General features: G+C 43.3%; 1 protein-coding gene across 2 annotated transcripts in view; it reads right to left on the bottom strand.

Annotated features, from left to right (window-relative positions):
* Positions 1 to 2,762: 2,762 nt before the first annotated feature.
* pcnx1 (pecanex 1) overlaps positions 2,763 to 15,104 on the bottom strand; it is a 29,959-nt gene continuing 17,617 nt past the window's right edge. The window contains exons 15-36 of one of the 2 annotated variants that reach the window (XM_015969162.3): positions 13,917 to 14,027; positions 13,637 to 13,728; positions 13,318 to 13,424; positions 13,132 to 13,237; positions 12,947 to 13,039; positions 12,702 to 12,852; positions 12,478 to 12,619; positions 11,633 to 11,810; positions 11,356 to 11,464; positions 10,869 to 10,998; positions 10,725 to 10,783; positions 10,430 to 10,645; positions 7,169 to 7,422; positions 6,863 to 7,093; positions 6,621 to 6,721; positions 6,326 to 6,476; positions 5,606 to 5,836; positions 5,255 to 5,529; positions 4,948 to 5,126; positions 4,243 to 4,673; positions 3,945 to 4,085; positions 2,763 to 3,130 (exon numbers count right to left, since the gene is read on the bottom strand). In XM_015969162.3, the coding sequence (XP_015824648.3) occupies positions 2,990 to 3,130; positions 3,945 to 4,085; positions 4,243 to 4,673; positions 4,948 to 5,126; positions 5,255 to 5,529; positions 5,606 to 5,836; positions 6,326 to 6,476; positions 6,621 to 6,721; positions 6,863 to 7,093; positions 7,169 to 7,422; positions 10,430 to 10,645; positions 10,725 to 10,783; positions 10,869 to 10,998; positions 11,356 to 11,464; positions 11,633 to 11,810; positions 12,478 to 12,619; positions 12,702 to 12,852; positions 12,947 to 13,039; positions 13,132 to 13,237; positions 13,318 to 13,424; positions 13,637 to 13,728; positions 13,917 to 14,027 (3,629 nt within the window). In that variant the 3' untranslated portion in view covers positions 2,763 to 2,989. Of the gene's footprint in view, positions 3,131 to 3,944; positions 4,086 to 4,242; positions 4,674 to 4,947; positions 5,127 to 5,254; positions 5,530 to 5,605; positions 5,837 to 6,325; positions 6,477 to 6,620; positions 6,722 to 6,862; positions 7,094 to 7,168; positions 7,423 to 10,429; positions 10,646 to 10,724; positions 10,784 to 10,868; positions 10,999 to 11,355; positions 11,465 to 11,632; positions 11,811 to 12,477; positions 12,620 to 12,701; positions 12,853 to 12,946; positions 13,040 to 13,131; positions 13,238 to 13,317; positions 13,428 to 13,636; positions 13,729 to 13,916; positions 14,028 to 15,104 lie in introns of both variants that reach the window. The other variant, XM_015969161.3, reaches the window with a different exon arrangement.

The following is a 15,104-nucleotide window of genomic DNA, read 5'->3' on the forward strand; positions in this document are numbered from 1 at the left end:
ACAGCAGCCATGCAACTAGGGTTTTGTGTATATTTGGTACATACTTACATATGTGCTATTGTTTGAGACTGATAAAACAACTTCCTTCTTTACAAGCTCACCTTCTTCCATTTTTTGTGAGAAGACAAAAATAGTGATTTTACATTTTGAGTCACAGACAGTCTGGTGTTTTTTCAGTGATGACCTAGACGATATTTGCATGTATTTATGAGCACCAGAGGTGCCCCCAAAAATTTCATGTAAACTGGTACCTGTTAGCGATGGGACTTATGACTCCTTGAAGGCAGCCATACATTCGAAAGCCATCAAAGAGCCTTTCACGCGTCTCTGAAAGGTTCTCTACAAGGGCTTGGCTCTCACCATTCACTTTGAAGAGTCGTTCAAAAGATTCAACATCACATCACTAGCTGCTGTGGGGATGATGTCCCTTTTAGCTTCATTGTTTATCATTAAAAGACAAAAGGCATCCAACATACCTCAAATTTGAGAAACACAAACATTTCAGTTATGTCAAACATTTGTTTAATTAGAAGTTTATTTTGCGGCCCGTCCCTTTGAACCGACTATGGCCACCTCTGGCCCACCCTTGGGGGTGGCACTGTTCTTCCACTACATACATGGGATTTCTCCCAGAGACCAAAAACATACGTGTTAGTTTTATAAAGCTGTGATTGTCTGAGCAGTGAACTGATGACCTTTGCAGGAACCCTACTTCAGCTTTTAACTGCTTGCATAGCAGGATAAATAAATCTACATACATGTTTAATAGTGGTGTGCATCTCTACTTGCCTCACGATTCGATCCGATTATCTGCCTAAAGATTCGATTTGAGTCTGAAATGCATCACGATTCTTCACACAAAATTTTTCATTACTTAATAAAAGCAGTAGAATAGTTTTCAATTTCTTTTTTATTTCGATATCCCTGAAAAACAGAACATTCATCTATTCACTATAGTGAGCAACAATTTTTTAAGTGTGCTGCCTATAATTACTTAAATAATATAAGAAATAATGTTTTCTGTAGAGCAGCTTTAAGATAGAATATTACTGAACTTAAAAATAGTAAACAAATACTGTGTTAAGTGATTCTTTCACATCCAGGATCCCAAAACCGAAATTAGCCCAGACATCCGATTTAAATGTAACGGGTACATCTTTGATTACTGGTAATGTTCGTCCTGTATCCCTGTCCGCCTTTTCTGTTTTAAATTGGCGCTAGGGCAACGCAGTGCGCATGTCATTGCAACTCTGCCCTCAGAATTAGCTGTAAAACCTCAAAACTTTATTGTCCTCGCACGTCCAGAACATAGACATAGGGAGAAAATCTCATTATGTCACGTTGCTGCATCGATGCAGAATCATGCATGGCTGAATCGCGATGCATCTTAGAATCGATAATTTTTCCCACCTCTAATGTTTAACCAGAAAACAAAATGATTGTTTTTTTTTATTCAACTTTAACTCAGTTTGCCTTTGTTTAAATTCTCAGATTGTCAGAGTGTGTGCTGATCATACAGGTGAAACTAGAACATTTTGAAAATTGTAAAAAAAGTTAATTTATGTCAGTAAGTCAACTTGGACTGAGAGACCATCTAAAGGCTCAGGAACCCTTTGCAGATGTTTTAGATTCATTGGCTGATATTAAACCTTTTCACAATATTCTAATTGTCTGAAATTTTGAATGTGGAGTTTTCATAATCTGTAATAATTATAATAGAGGCCTGAAACATCTGGCTTGGCATGGAATGAATCTATCCCATATATTAGTTTCACCTTTTAAGTGGAATTACTGACAAACTTTTGCACCACATTATAATTATTTGAGTTTCGCTTGTATTTAACGTTCTTCTACAAAATCACGGAAAGAGTCAAAATAAAGACATTATTAAATCAAACTTTTATTTTTCCATATAGAAAAGAATTAAGTTAAATAGTGAAACAGTCCATCAAAAAAAGCAGGATCTTTGTTTCATCTGATGGTCCTTAATACATTAACCTTTGTCCAAAAAGGAGAAAAAAAGATGTAACAAAGTGTAAATACTATGTTCACAATAATAAATATTGAAAAGAAAATATTTTATACATAGACATTATATATATTTGTGTAAATATATATTTATGTATAGTTAAATCCATATACAGTAAAAAGTTATTTTCAAGTTTATCAAACAAAAGACATTAAAACAAAGATGGCTGAAAACAGAATAATGATTGCATTTTTTCATTCCCAAGGCATCTGTAACCATGGCCATTCAGAGTCTGTAATAAATAAAATGTGATATTATTTAGAGATTGTAGTGCATCACTGTAAATAAAAAAATAGTGCAAGTTTCTTAGCGCAAATTAATCTTGCAAAATTCAAAGGAATCCTAAAAGGAATGACAACAATCACGCAGAGATTGTGGAGGACAACATCGTCCAGTCTCTGACTTTGTGTCCATTCTGCACCACAACTTCCTCTACAGTCTTGGCAGCCAAAAAAAGAAAGAAAAAAAAAAGAAAAAGTGTTCACGTGTGTGAAACATGGCAAATATTGAACAAACTTATTTGGCAAAATATTAAAGGATTTATAAAACAAAAGCTAAATCTCCACACGGTTCTTACAGTCAGCTTTGTCAGCCCACCCCCCCAAAAAAGTTTCTGCTGATGTAATGCATAGAAATGAATCATCATTAGCAAGAACTAAGTTAACATAAAGGTTGTTTACTGTCATGCAGCATTTCTGAGACGCGATGCAAGGCAGATACTGTGGATGGGTGCTGATGCAGTAAAGCATGTCGGAGAAATGTCTACTCTGCTTATTGTTGCATGTTTCCCTGGCTTCCATTCCTCCTCGGCATCAGGAGCAGAGAGGGGAGGAGGAGGAGGAGCAGCTCCCACTTCCTGTTTACCTGCAGGCTGAAGTTTCCTGCTGAAGGCAAGGAGGGTCTGGCTGCATCCTAAGAAGAGTGTGTGCGTAGTGTGTGTGTGGGGTGTTTTTGCTAGGCTCAAACCTCTGCACCCAACTCAATGATACCAGTCTCAATAATGGGAACTAGCTTATCGTCCACCTGTACCAGCAGGATGGTTTTGTTGATATGGGAGCGGCTGACTGGTTCTCGGCTACAAGGCACCCACCGGTGAATCACCTGCAGGGGTGGGGGAGCACAGAGGGCACATTAGTGATAAAGAAGGGTTCAATCAAATACGAGAAGCATTAATTACTTAAAGCTCTCATTCACTTGTTTTATCAAAACATCTGCAGTCTGAAGGAAAGTCTTGTGAGTCATTTTCTGTGAAAAAAAGGCCTGGAGGAGTTCTGCCGTGCGGTGGAGATGCTAATGCTAACAGTTAGCTTGCACTAGCTGCGACATGCTCGGCTCTCTCCTGGACGCTAAACCAACAACAGCCTTCCCCGCCGCGAGTCAAGATGAGTGAGTCCATGAATGCTAATTTTCAGTGTGACGTAGATCTGTCAGGCTTTTCTAATCTTAATATTTCCCTGTCGATTTTCCATTAGAAGCAAATGCAGGAAGTAGGAGTAGAAGACTTTTTTCATGTTTAGCCTGTATGTTAAACTCAGAGTGACCGATCCCAGATAAAAAACCATAAGGAAAAAGTCCTGCGTAACCTTGGCCGTTAATGAGGAAGTCAATAGATACCGAATCATAACAGAGGCTTTCTCTTCTACATTTTAATGAAAGCGTAACTTTTGTGTGCATAATCTTATGCTATGTTCTTATGTCCTGTGTCCTTGTGGGCGGACCACCCGCAATTTAGATGCTCCTGCAGCAACTACAATAAATTCTATTCTATTCTATTCTTTTCTATTCTATGCATGGCATAATTCTGTTGGTGAACAGTTCAAATTTGCAATGAGAACATCGGAAGAAATGTAAAATTCTAAAACTTTACTTGAAACATGTGGATGCCAGTGTGTTACAGCTGTTAGAGCACACTTACATGTCCTTCCATGCCCTCAGCTGGGCTCCAGTCTCTCCAGCAGGTCCGTCCTGCCCTCAGTCTCATGGTCTCGTCAGGCCACTGCAGCTCCTTCCGCTTCGGTAGGTTGATGCTCTCCAGCACCTGACTCACATCCACAATCTGAGAGACACCACAGAACCTCAGCAGTGGGAAGGAAATGTCAGAGAGAATGCAATAATGATGCCCTACGGCCACACACACACACACGCACGCACGCATGCACGCACGCATGCACGCACGCACACACACACACACACACCCTAACAGGTCTACAAACCTGTACTCTGTAGGAGATGTCATCTCTCCGTACGGTGGAGACAGTGGGGTTGTGCTGCTGTGGGTGGTAATGATGGTGATGAAGCTGGCTAAGGGGATCTGTCACGGTGCTGCACACACCGTCATTGCCCAAGAGGCCCACCAGCGTGTGACGTTTACATGGGGGGATGCTGTGGCTGGAGAGGGAGGATGAGGGGCCGGCTGGGTCAGAGCTGGAGCCCAGCCGGAGCTGCAGGGAAGTGGGCAGCGTGCGCAGAGACAGCTGGCTGGTGGAGGAACGGCGGCAGGGCTCCAGGCCGGTGGCAGAGGTGCGCAGGGAGGAGTGCCGGCTGCTGCTGTAGCGGTACGATGAAGACTGGCTGACCATCGAGGCTCGGGCAGGAGAGTGGCGAACCAAACCAGACTGAACTGACTGGGAACTCTGACTGGTGCCTGGACATCAAATCAAATCAACTTTATTTATAGAGCACTTTCACATGGCCAAAATGGACAAACAAAGCACTGTACACCAATAAAATGCAACACAATAGGACAGAGATAAGACCATTAAAATATATTAATAAATCCACTAAAATACACAAAGAAATCCCTGTAAAGTTAGGAATTTAAAGCACCATACTTCCATTATTTCTCAACATAAAATGTTGAGTTGCATGAATTCCTTTGATGAATTTCTGAAATGGACCACTGATCTAAAAGTCCTCACCCAGAGAATGTGGTGGATACGAGTGCAGAGGAGCAGGTCCAGAGGTTCCGCCGTGTGACACCGAGCTCTGATGAGAGTCAGCGCCTGTCCCGTTTCCGCTGCCACACGACAGACCGCCTGCGTCTGAATCCTCGATATTCCCTCCACTGTTACAGCCTGCGCCGCAGCCTTTCCGTAACCTGTGAATAAACCAATTCCTTCATTTAACCTCAGTTTACCCCTTAACAATCACGCTCGGACCAAAATGTCACCCAATTTTATCTTTTCTCAGTTGCGCTCCCAGAACCGTAGCAGCTGAGCTCCAAACCTGTGCCAGGTGCCGACGACAAAGTTGCGGATGTTCGCGATGCTGATGGGCCCCCCCAGGACGTGTCCGAGCTGTGGGTGTGAATTGCAGTAGGATGTGGTCAGCGGAGACACGTAGATGGGATAGCCGATGGGCTGGTCGCAGGAAGAATTGATCATGTTGCGAAGAGCCTGCTTGGCGTTTTGGATGCTGCCCCGCTCTGGGTTTCTGTTCCTGAGAAACACCAGCTCCTGCTGCTGTCCGGCCCAAAGGCCTCGGACACACTCTTTATTCACCTACGACACAAGATCCCACTCATTATTCTAGAACAAGAGACCATTGCAGCCTTTGAAACAGTTATCTCAGTCCCACCTTGATGACCCGAAAGCTGAGGTATCTCCGATTGAGCATAATGATTTTGTACTCGTTTGTGCCTTCATCCAGGACGTGGCGCAGAGCGAGGAGCGACGGGGAGTTGGACAGCACCGCGCTCCTCCAGGCTGGGTCGCCCTCGTGTGCGATGACCAGGTTCTCCTGGTGGGAGGAGATGGCCTCATAAAGGACAGCTGGCTCATCGTACTCATCAGGGGACGTGAAGTGGTCCTGAGAGAGACGAACAACGATCAGATCGTCCCACGTCAGTTGACTTAAAGAGCAAGTCACCCCTTACAAGAAGCGTACTTCACTCCCACTTCATGTTTGAAAAATGCAACAAATGCGGTTGCCTAGCAGACCGAGAGGGTGGAGCCACTAAAAAATGCACACACTCACGACATTGTGACATCATAATGTACCAGTTTACATCATAGCTCATACATCATACCTCTTAGCCAATAGCGGTGGCAGATTTAAATTCAAATGCAGTGAAGAGTTTTTACCTGACAACGGCACAACACTGACAGTTTCAGGCAGAAAATTTAAATTTTAACTAAAATGCACTAAAGTGCAAAACTATTGACTACACGTGTCTGCAGCACGATTAGACACGCATTTATATAGTTTATCAGAAAAAAATAGCTGATTTGGGGGTGACTTGCTCTTTAAAAGACGATCTGTTCATTTCCTCCTTCACAAACTCCTGCAGCGTCTCACCTGGTGCAATTTAAGAGACATCCGGATTCCAGGTACAACGACCTTCCTGAGCAGTTCCATGTCTGCGAAGATCCACTCGTCCCGCACTGACGAGATGCGGAAATCTCCTTTAAATAATGCATGAAGTCCATACAGGAAGGACTCCAGGTTGCTGGGTAGGAAAGCAGAAATAAATCACGTCAGCTTCATTCATTACTCTTTAAATACCAAGAGCTTCGCTTGCATCACTAGAAAGACCTGCAAAAGATGAGTGGCAGAAAAGATTTGCTCGTCGCTATAAAGATTAATAGATAACCTGGACATGTGATGCGCAGCCGTTCCCAGAGCTCTCCTTCCCAGCACACAGAGGCCGAAGCAGAGCAGCACCAGAGACGAGTCCTTCTCACTGTCCAGTGGCTACAGGGACAGAGACAGGAGACACCAGTGTAACCTTCTTTTATGTCTATTACTGGATTAAAACAGAAGAATAATCCCTCCAGTCATCTAAATTAGCCTAACTACTCAGAGGCAGAGATGAATTACTGATGCCAGCGGTACCTTGGTCCTTCGAGAGTTGCAGTATTGTATCCAACTCAAGTAGACGCCACAAAAACTGTCCCTGGAGATTCCAGCGAGCCGATGGTCGTAATCCTCGTCAATGTTGGGATTAAAAGTAGGATCCAGGTCGACATAGTTCCTCTCTCCACACCCTCTCAGACCCTCTTTCATGGTCTCATTAGCCAGCCACTCCTCCAACTTGGGCGAAGCAACCACGTAGTAGATGATACCCTGAGTGCAGGAAGAGATGGTACAGTTAGTCGTTTAACTCAGATAATCTGAAAAACAGACTGTGAATCTACGAACCTTGACGTAGTAGGTGGTGAGGATGCGTCGCAGGTCAAACACCTGAAGCATGGAGGCGGCGCTGTTGTCAGTGATGCTGTAGCCCTCTAGAACGTATTTGGTGACCAGCACCTCCCAGGAGAGCCAGCGCTGGCCAAAAGCAGCATTGAATGACAGGACGTGAGGAAGATGACCCGGCTCGCAGCAGCAGCAGCCCTCGTCTTCCTCCACTCCTTCAGTGATTGCTTCCACCTCTCGCTGCTGACAGTAGGTTCCTGAAGACGGGGAACAAACTATGTAATAATATTCCTGATCTGATGCAGCCCGGCTAAATCCCTAACCTGTAGAAGCCAGCAGATTTCCGTGGCGGTTATCTAACCCTAACCCTACAGAGCTTACTGTAGTGGTGACTTCCTTGTTTGTCAAAATAAAAACCCGTTCATGCAAATTCAACATTTTGTACAAAGACAAAAGTTTAATTTACAAAAACCTGAAAGTTGCATTTTTCTACAGTTTGTTCAGTTTGACAATAAACCACCATAAAACCAGAGGCCCACCCTGGGCATGCTGGTCCAACACCAGTCCCTGTAGTTATAGGAAAAGGCCCCACAGTTTCCCATTTTTACAAAGAAAAAAGCAACTAACCAAAGATTTTAATGATTAGTAATCCACAAATAAACCTCGGAAATGATCCAGTAGTACAAAGTAACCCAAGAACAAGTTGTAACACTAAATAACACAATGAAGAATAAAAAGCTCCAACAATTTACTAGAACAACTGGTACTCACAATCATTGTTGTACCAAATGCACAAATAACATTAAGCTGCACACTGGCATGTTAAAGAAACACTACAAAAAGAAAAGCTCACAAAACTATTCAGGTGTACTGATAAAGCTGCAGAGAGAAAAGTGATCATGCTCAAAGGAGCACCTGTTTTCTGTAGAAAGGTCAGAGCATCACATGCTCAGCAGGTTTGTTGTTAAAGAAACGCCTCATTTACCGTCACAGCCAGGTGTTTCCCACAGCCGCAAGAATCCGGAATGGTGGAATGTTATTTGTCTGAGACTGCCAAAGAACTGGCTAATAATGCTCATTTAGTTTAATCAATCCAAACTTCTGTTTTAATCAAAGGGTAAACTGATAAACTGTATAATTGAGTGTCTAATAGTGCTGTTTGACATGTGTAGTCATCATTTTGGCATTTTAGTGAACCTTATATAAAACATAAATATTCTACATAAAACTGTCAGTGTGGCGCCCTCTTCAGGTTAAAGGTCTGCATTTGAATTTGAATCAGCCATGGCGATTGGCTAAGCAGTGTTGTGTGATGTTAGCTGGTACCATGTCACACAGCACCCGAATCTTGGCCATACCTCCAGCTGTCTCAGCACCGACTGCCTCGGCGACCCACGAGCCATTACGGCTCCAAGCCGCTCGCCTCCTCCCAAAATCCTTCCTCCTCTCTTCCTCTGGTGAAGGAGGCTGAGAGAATTCACCCAGACTAGGAAGCGCGCTGCTGTTTCTCCATCCGAGCAGTGTGCATGTTTGTGTTTGTTAGCGGCTCGATTCTCTGCCAAGAATCTTCGAGCAGCTGGGTTATCAGTCACTGCAGCAGCTCTGCCCTCCTAGTATGCCAGGCGACGCCTCTACTGGATGTGAAAGCGGCGTGTAACGTAATAGTGGAAGTTTACCCGCGTCTAACCGAGCGTTCCATGCCGGTGGTCCCAAAAAGTCACAAAATCACAGGAGAGTTGCAACCCCACGCGTGATGTCAGAGGTCCACACAATAACAAGCAAGGAGGAGGACGGATGAATGTATCCAAAATGGTCCGGTTTATTTTCTGTTTTGTCGGGATTAGGAGTTTCACAGGAAATGACGTACGTTTATCTGCATGTGACATTTTTTCCAGATGTTTTACACTGCTTTCTAGAGCTGTGTATTGATTCAAATTTCAAGAATCGATTCGATTCCGATTCTCAAGATTTAGAATCGGTTAACGCGATTCGATTCGACACACCAATTCGGGTGAGTGAATTCTTCTTTTTTTCCCCGTTACCTTAATTACACGACTATGTAGTTGTGAAGCATAATAACACTATTAACATTCAACAACAAATGAATGAAATATTGGCTATTTAAAATGGCTGTGTGGCCCGATCCTCTCAGAATGTAGCTTTTCACAAACATGCTGTCAGACAGAAGTGTTAAACAGATCCAGGACAGCCAACAGAGGAAGTGTCAATAACTGCATCAATGTACCCCTATTGGAACACGAACCTAGGGTATTATTAAAAATAAAACATTAAGAATTCATCCAAAAGCTGTAGCTGCACGCGCGTGTTGACATTCTCTTGAATATAATGATAATTTGCTCCAAGAAAAGATCCCTGTCTGGACCAAAGATGGCTGCGATACCTGGAATATTCATTTGATTAAGTGGCACACTTGGACTTCCATACATAACACGTCTGCGTTTTTTTACGGCTTTTTTTTTACATTCCTGCTATGTGTGTCATCAGTAACAGTGTTTTAACCATCCTTTCCACATCCACCAAGTACCGAACAACAACATTTAAGCTCTCTTAGCCTTCCTTTCTTCGTGTGAAGCACAGACGCTGATGCTCCACGCAGCAGCATCACTCTTTCTGACTGGATGAGTGCGCCGTTCGTATCATCCTCTCGTCCTCTCACCAACCAGAGGCTCCTAGCGGGAGGCGATTTTCAGACTCTTAAAAACTCTGAAACTCTCAACATAAACACACCCATAGGAGGTGTTCCTCAGACTGAAGATAGACATCTGCACTATATTCTGGTGCAAAGTAGTAACTTCCTGAGGGGTCATATTTGCAGCTGTGGCTCATTAAAGTCAGCAATGACAATTGTTGCAAGTTTACGACTTTGGTGCTTAAAGGGTTAAATCAACCTTTGGACGTAAGAATCGATCCTCATGAATATTTATTAGAATCGATTCAGAACCGGATAATCGATTTTTTCAACACAGCCCTACTGCTTTTGTGATTGCTTCCTGTCTGGCTGGATCTACGCTGCAGAGTTTGACGTGCATCCATTGGTCAGTCAGCTGTAGATGTTCATTTAGTGGAGCCTTTCTGAGTTTCATTCAAATCTTTAAAAAGTAGAAAATAACTTAAGACTTATCAAGCAAACCTTGAACTGCTTGCTTCCTAAACGCTTTAAAAATGAAGCTAATCATGTTAGCAGCTGCATTAATGCCATTACTATCGTTAGTCATCAAAATATAAGTGCTTGGATGCACTGACCTCTGAACTCCAGCCCTCGAAGCTGGAAGGTGACTAGGCCGTTACCGATCTCTATAAGATGCACCAGAGCGTTCAGGTAGTCAGAGGCCAGGATGAAGCAGTCCCCGGTGCTGAAGTTTCCCCAGCGGCCCAAGAGGAGGTCTCCACAGAGGCTGTGCTGCAGTGAGCGGGTAAGGTGCTCGTAGAAGATCGAGTTCAAATTGTTATCATCTGAGCCTGTGGAGGGACACGAGCACACACTCCTGTAGCAGACACCACTGGAAACCTCTGGTCAAAGCATCTAAATGAAACCCACCTGGGTTTCTGTCCAGCTGAGACGCCAGCCGAGTGTTAGAGTGATCCACTCTTTTGGTGCTGGGGGAGGAGGAGAGCAAATTCAAATCATTTGTTTTATATAAAAAATTTAAAAATATATCTATTTTTTCCTTTTTCCTCGTACTTGTAGTCCCTCTCCCAAAATTTGACAGGGCGGACATAAGAGGTGATGAAGATGGCGCTTCCCAGAAAGGGGTTGAGGGGAGTGGAGAAGACAGCAGACACTACAGCTTGAATGAAGAGCATGGCAGAGTCTGTAGGAGCTCGGGTCAAGGTCGTAAGCTAATGTTACATGTGAATAATATCCTACTTTTATTCAAGAGAATAATTTGTGCATTTGAGAGCATTAATAGTTGTTTTCATGCTCAGACCATGCACTGCTCTCTCAAAGATACCTTAAAAGTCCCTTCTAGCATTCATGTGTTTTACTGACTCAAACGTCCCTCTGGAGCCTCCTTCTGCTCTCTGCTGAGCTCAGCAGTACAAGACCTGAGCATAATCCACAACATACAATTTTGATTAAAGGCAGAATCTTAATTCCATAATTTGACACCATTTAAAACAGATTTTAAGAGCCCACTAGCAACTAGTGCTTTAGTGTGAAAGGATACGAGGCACAGCAAAGGGCTGAGCAAAGGCGTGAAAGGCTGAGCCCCATGTGATCTGCCATGGAGCGATGTAGGTGTAGACAAAGTGCAGCTTGTAAAACAGCTCCCACAACTGACACAAGACAGCAAAAACAACTGTTTAATGAATGTAAGCATAGCAACTATTATCTAAAGCCATGTCAAATGAAATAAATCTATAAAAGCTACAAATCTTTTCACAGACTTTTAAACAAAACTAAACTAAAGCGTGTGTCATCAAGGCAGTGTGTACTTCTCTCACCTTGCTGAAAACGATGGACATGAGAAAGAGGTCCAGCAGCAGCGTCTCGGACAGGTGTCGGTAATCGAAGGTGAAAAAAAGGACGGTGAAAAGGATGGACACGTACTGGTAGGTAGGACTGCTGTAGGAGGAGCGAAGCAGCTTCAGGCCGGCTACTGTGATCATCAGAGCTCCAACCCTGGGAAGGACCCACAGAAAACACCCCGCCTCAGACACAAGTCAGATCTCACCTAATAAAGGGTAAATATTAAACCTTAACTGGGTGTTTGGTTTTTTTTTTTTTTTACTGTGTTTCTGTATAAAATTTATGAATAAGTTCTATCTTACTGTAGGAAGCTACCTGAACAGCCACAGTTTGAAGAAATAGTTCCTACAGGACAAACAAGCTAACGGCTAACTAAAGCGTATTGCTGCCAATGTGAAACAACTTTATTCATGTTAACCTGAACATTATTATTATTAACACAGATTTACATTAAAAGGTTATTTCTGAGGATAAACAGCACCAGTAGCAGCAAACAGTAGCACTTCCTGTGCTTTCTAGGGCCAAGTCTGGCAGGAAATTCTTCATATTTCTGCCTAAACAACAATAATGCAAATGACAGAGCATGAAATGCAATGGAAATTTGGAGCTTGGAGCTGTTTAACAACTAAACAATGCACTTTATTCTTAGTTGCACTTAAACAAACCGCTAGCTTGTCAGTCCCGTAAAACCTAAAGGCTATTTCTCCAAGCTGAGAGTATTTTATCTTATTATTCTATGCAAGTCAAACAGAAGAGAGGGGAACAGGATCTACTAAATCTGAAGCAGAGTTCCAGGGTGAAAAAAAAGGTGAATCCTCACTCTGTGTCAAGTTTCTTCGGACTGGCGAGCTCTCTAGCGCTGCCGCTCAGCTCGTTCAGGATGACCAGCGGATAGAGGATGTTCTTTTCCACAAACAGCAGCCACACATGAAGCTTTTCAAACCACATCACATGAGCTGCGTCTGAGAGGAGAGCAGGGTGGCGAAATTGTGTTTTCCAGTCTGTATTTGTTAAAATTGCTGACGCATTAATGATAGTGCTTACCTCTGACTTCAAACTGATAGTACTCCTTGGTTTTGAGCAAAGGATGGGAGAAGCAGTACCAGGGCAGCTGCTTGCGGACCTGAGGCAGCAGGTAGTGGGTGAGCAGGCCCACAGAGCCCAACAGAGCATACAGGACGTAGCTGAGGAAAGGCTGAGGAAACAAAACATCTTCCTGTAACGAGCTGGGTTGTAATTATGAGCGTTTATTCCTACTTCAGACTCCAGAGCTAACACGCGTTCTGTACCTGAAGGGCTATGAACACTGTGCTGACATGGATGGCAAAGTAAAGGACAGCAATGACCACACAGACGATCAGGTCCGACTGCAGGCGCTCGTTCTGCAAATAAAACCAAAGAAAAGATGAGAATTAGGAAAAAGGGTTTTATCAATGAAAATTTAATTCCATCAGATATCAGAGCGCTGACTCACTACAGAGGCCCTCAGCTTCTCTGGCAGAGGGTCGTGTACTTCTGAGAAAGGGTCTTCTGGGTTCTTGTCTTTGAAACTGGGTAAGATCTTGGACTGTATCAGCGAGCTGAGCAACAAGAGGACCAGTGATTAGGTTTTTATACTGTTGATCCTACACATGTCTGAGGAGCAGGGCTGGAAACGTACATGAGGACCGAGGGGTCGCTGCTCTGTCGGCTCAGGTGGTAGGACACTGCCACCAGGAGGCCGCAGAAGACAGAAAACAACACGGGGATGTGGTGAGGCTCCCAGCTCTCCTGAATCACACAGAAACCACACTCTAAATGTTTGACCGACACCAGTAAAAGTATGGGGATGAGTTAGACTGAGCTACCTTGGAAATGCATGCCCATAATAACCCCCGTTCATAAATTATGTACAGCTAGAGCACGCTGCTGGAGGACGGAAAACCCAAAACAGCAACACATTTCATAAACAAAACAAGTGGGTCAGGGTTTAGCTTTACCTTTAAAGCTCCGTAGCAGAAGCCATACAGCAACGCCACCGTGACAATGCTGCGCAGGACGCTGTACAACGCTGCCAGAAGACTCGTGGATGCTGCAGAGAGCACAGAGAGGACACCGGCAGTGAGACGAGGCAAACTGACAGGAACCGGACTGGGCAGAATGCTGATCTGTTCAAACCCACCACACACAGTTCAGCAGTGTGTAGGAGTGCCCGGTGCCTCGTCTAATAGAGGTCAAAGTCACCCCTGCAGATGAGCAACACATCTACAAGTCACTCACCATTGCCCCCGAACACATGGATGTCCAGCTGCTCAAAGAGGTACATGACGAACGTGTTGACTTGTGGCAGCAGCCCCATGAAGAACACGATGGGAAAGCACAGCGTAAAGACTGCAGAGACACAGCGGAGGGGACATTCATGATGAATGTGTCTCAGAATACATCTGGGTTAATTCTGGAGGAAAATTACATGTCAGTGGTGTTTATTCTTTACTAAAATAACAACTTTTTCACTTCTCTGTTCTAGGAACAGCATTCTTTACTCTGATTACTCTAGTGGACACACCATTACTCAGAAATCTGAGATGAGTTCAGTCAGATTATTGAATTTATCGCTTCCTTGTTGTTTCCTGTGATTGAAAACTGAGGACCGAATTCTCAAAAAGTGGAGATTTTTTCTCTGAAGTAACTTTAATTCATCTCACATCTTATTCCTTGCATGCTGACGGGTTATGGCAGCTCTGTTATGAGTCTAATTCACTCTAAACATTGATTTGGTTTATTTTGCGTTTTTGCTTTCATTGAATGTAAGATGTATATTTTAATTTCTCAGTGCAAAGCCAACAGCAGTGTAAAGGCTTTTAACTGTGCTGGTAGCTAATATAAAGGGCAGCAGTTAGCTTTTTCAGTTCACTGACTGTCAACAAAATGCAAAAGAAGAAGATTTTTACTTTTTTGTTGGCAGCACGGCAGAGTGTGGAAGTAGAATTAAGAGAGTAATGTCTTTGGAGGAAAAGTAAAGAACTAAAACCAGAGTGAACATCAGCGCTGCCTACACTCTTTTGAGGGAGCTAAAGAAGGCTAAGAAATCACGGACTGATGGTGACCTGGCTTTGTTGCTACTGGACTTGTAGTAATATTATTTTTTGTCCAGCAGTGTAGATCTTTTAAACTTTGTGGCTTATTTAGTATCAGTTAGCTCCTGTTAGCATTAGCTCATAATTAGTGCTAGTTTACAACAGTTGTAATTCTGTTTTTAACCAATAGGAGGCAGAAACTTATTTGGTGCTGCTTTAAACCATGGACATTACACCCTTTACGTTAAAAGGCTTTTGACAACAAAACTGCTTGATACGTTTTTTTAGTAAAACACAGGAAGATCTGAAACTGAGCTGAAAATAATTATTTTAAAAGAATAATGGGACATTTAGATTTAATTTGGTAAAGTTAAACATTGGATCAGCGCGC

The sequence above is a fragment of the Nothobranchius furzeri genome, chromosome 18, assembly GCF_043380555.1.
Source record: "Nothobranchius furzeri strain GRZ-AD chromosome 18, NfurGRZ-RIMD1, whole genome shotgun sequence".
NCBI lineage: Eukaryota > Metazoa > Chordata > Actinopteri > Cyprinodontiformes > Nothobranchiidae > Nothobranchius > Nothobranchius furzeri.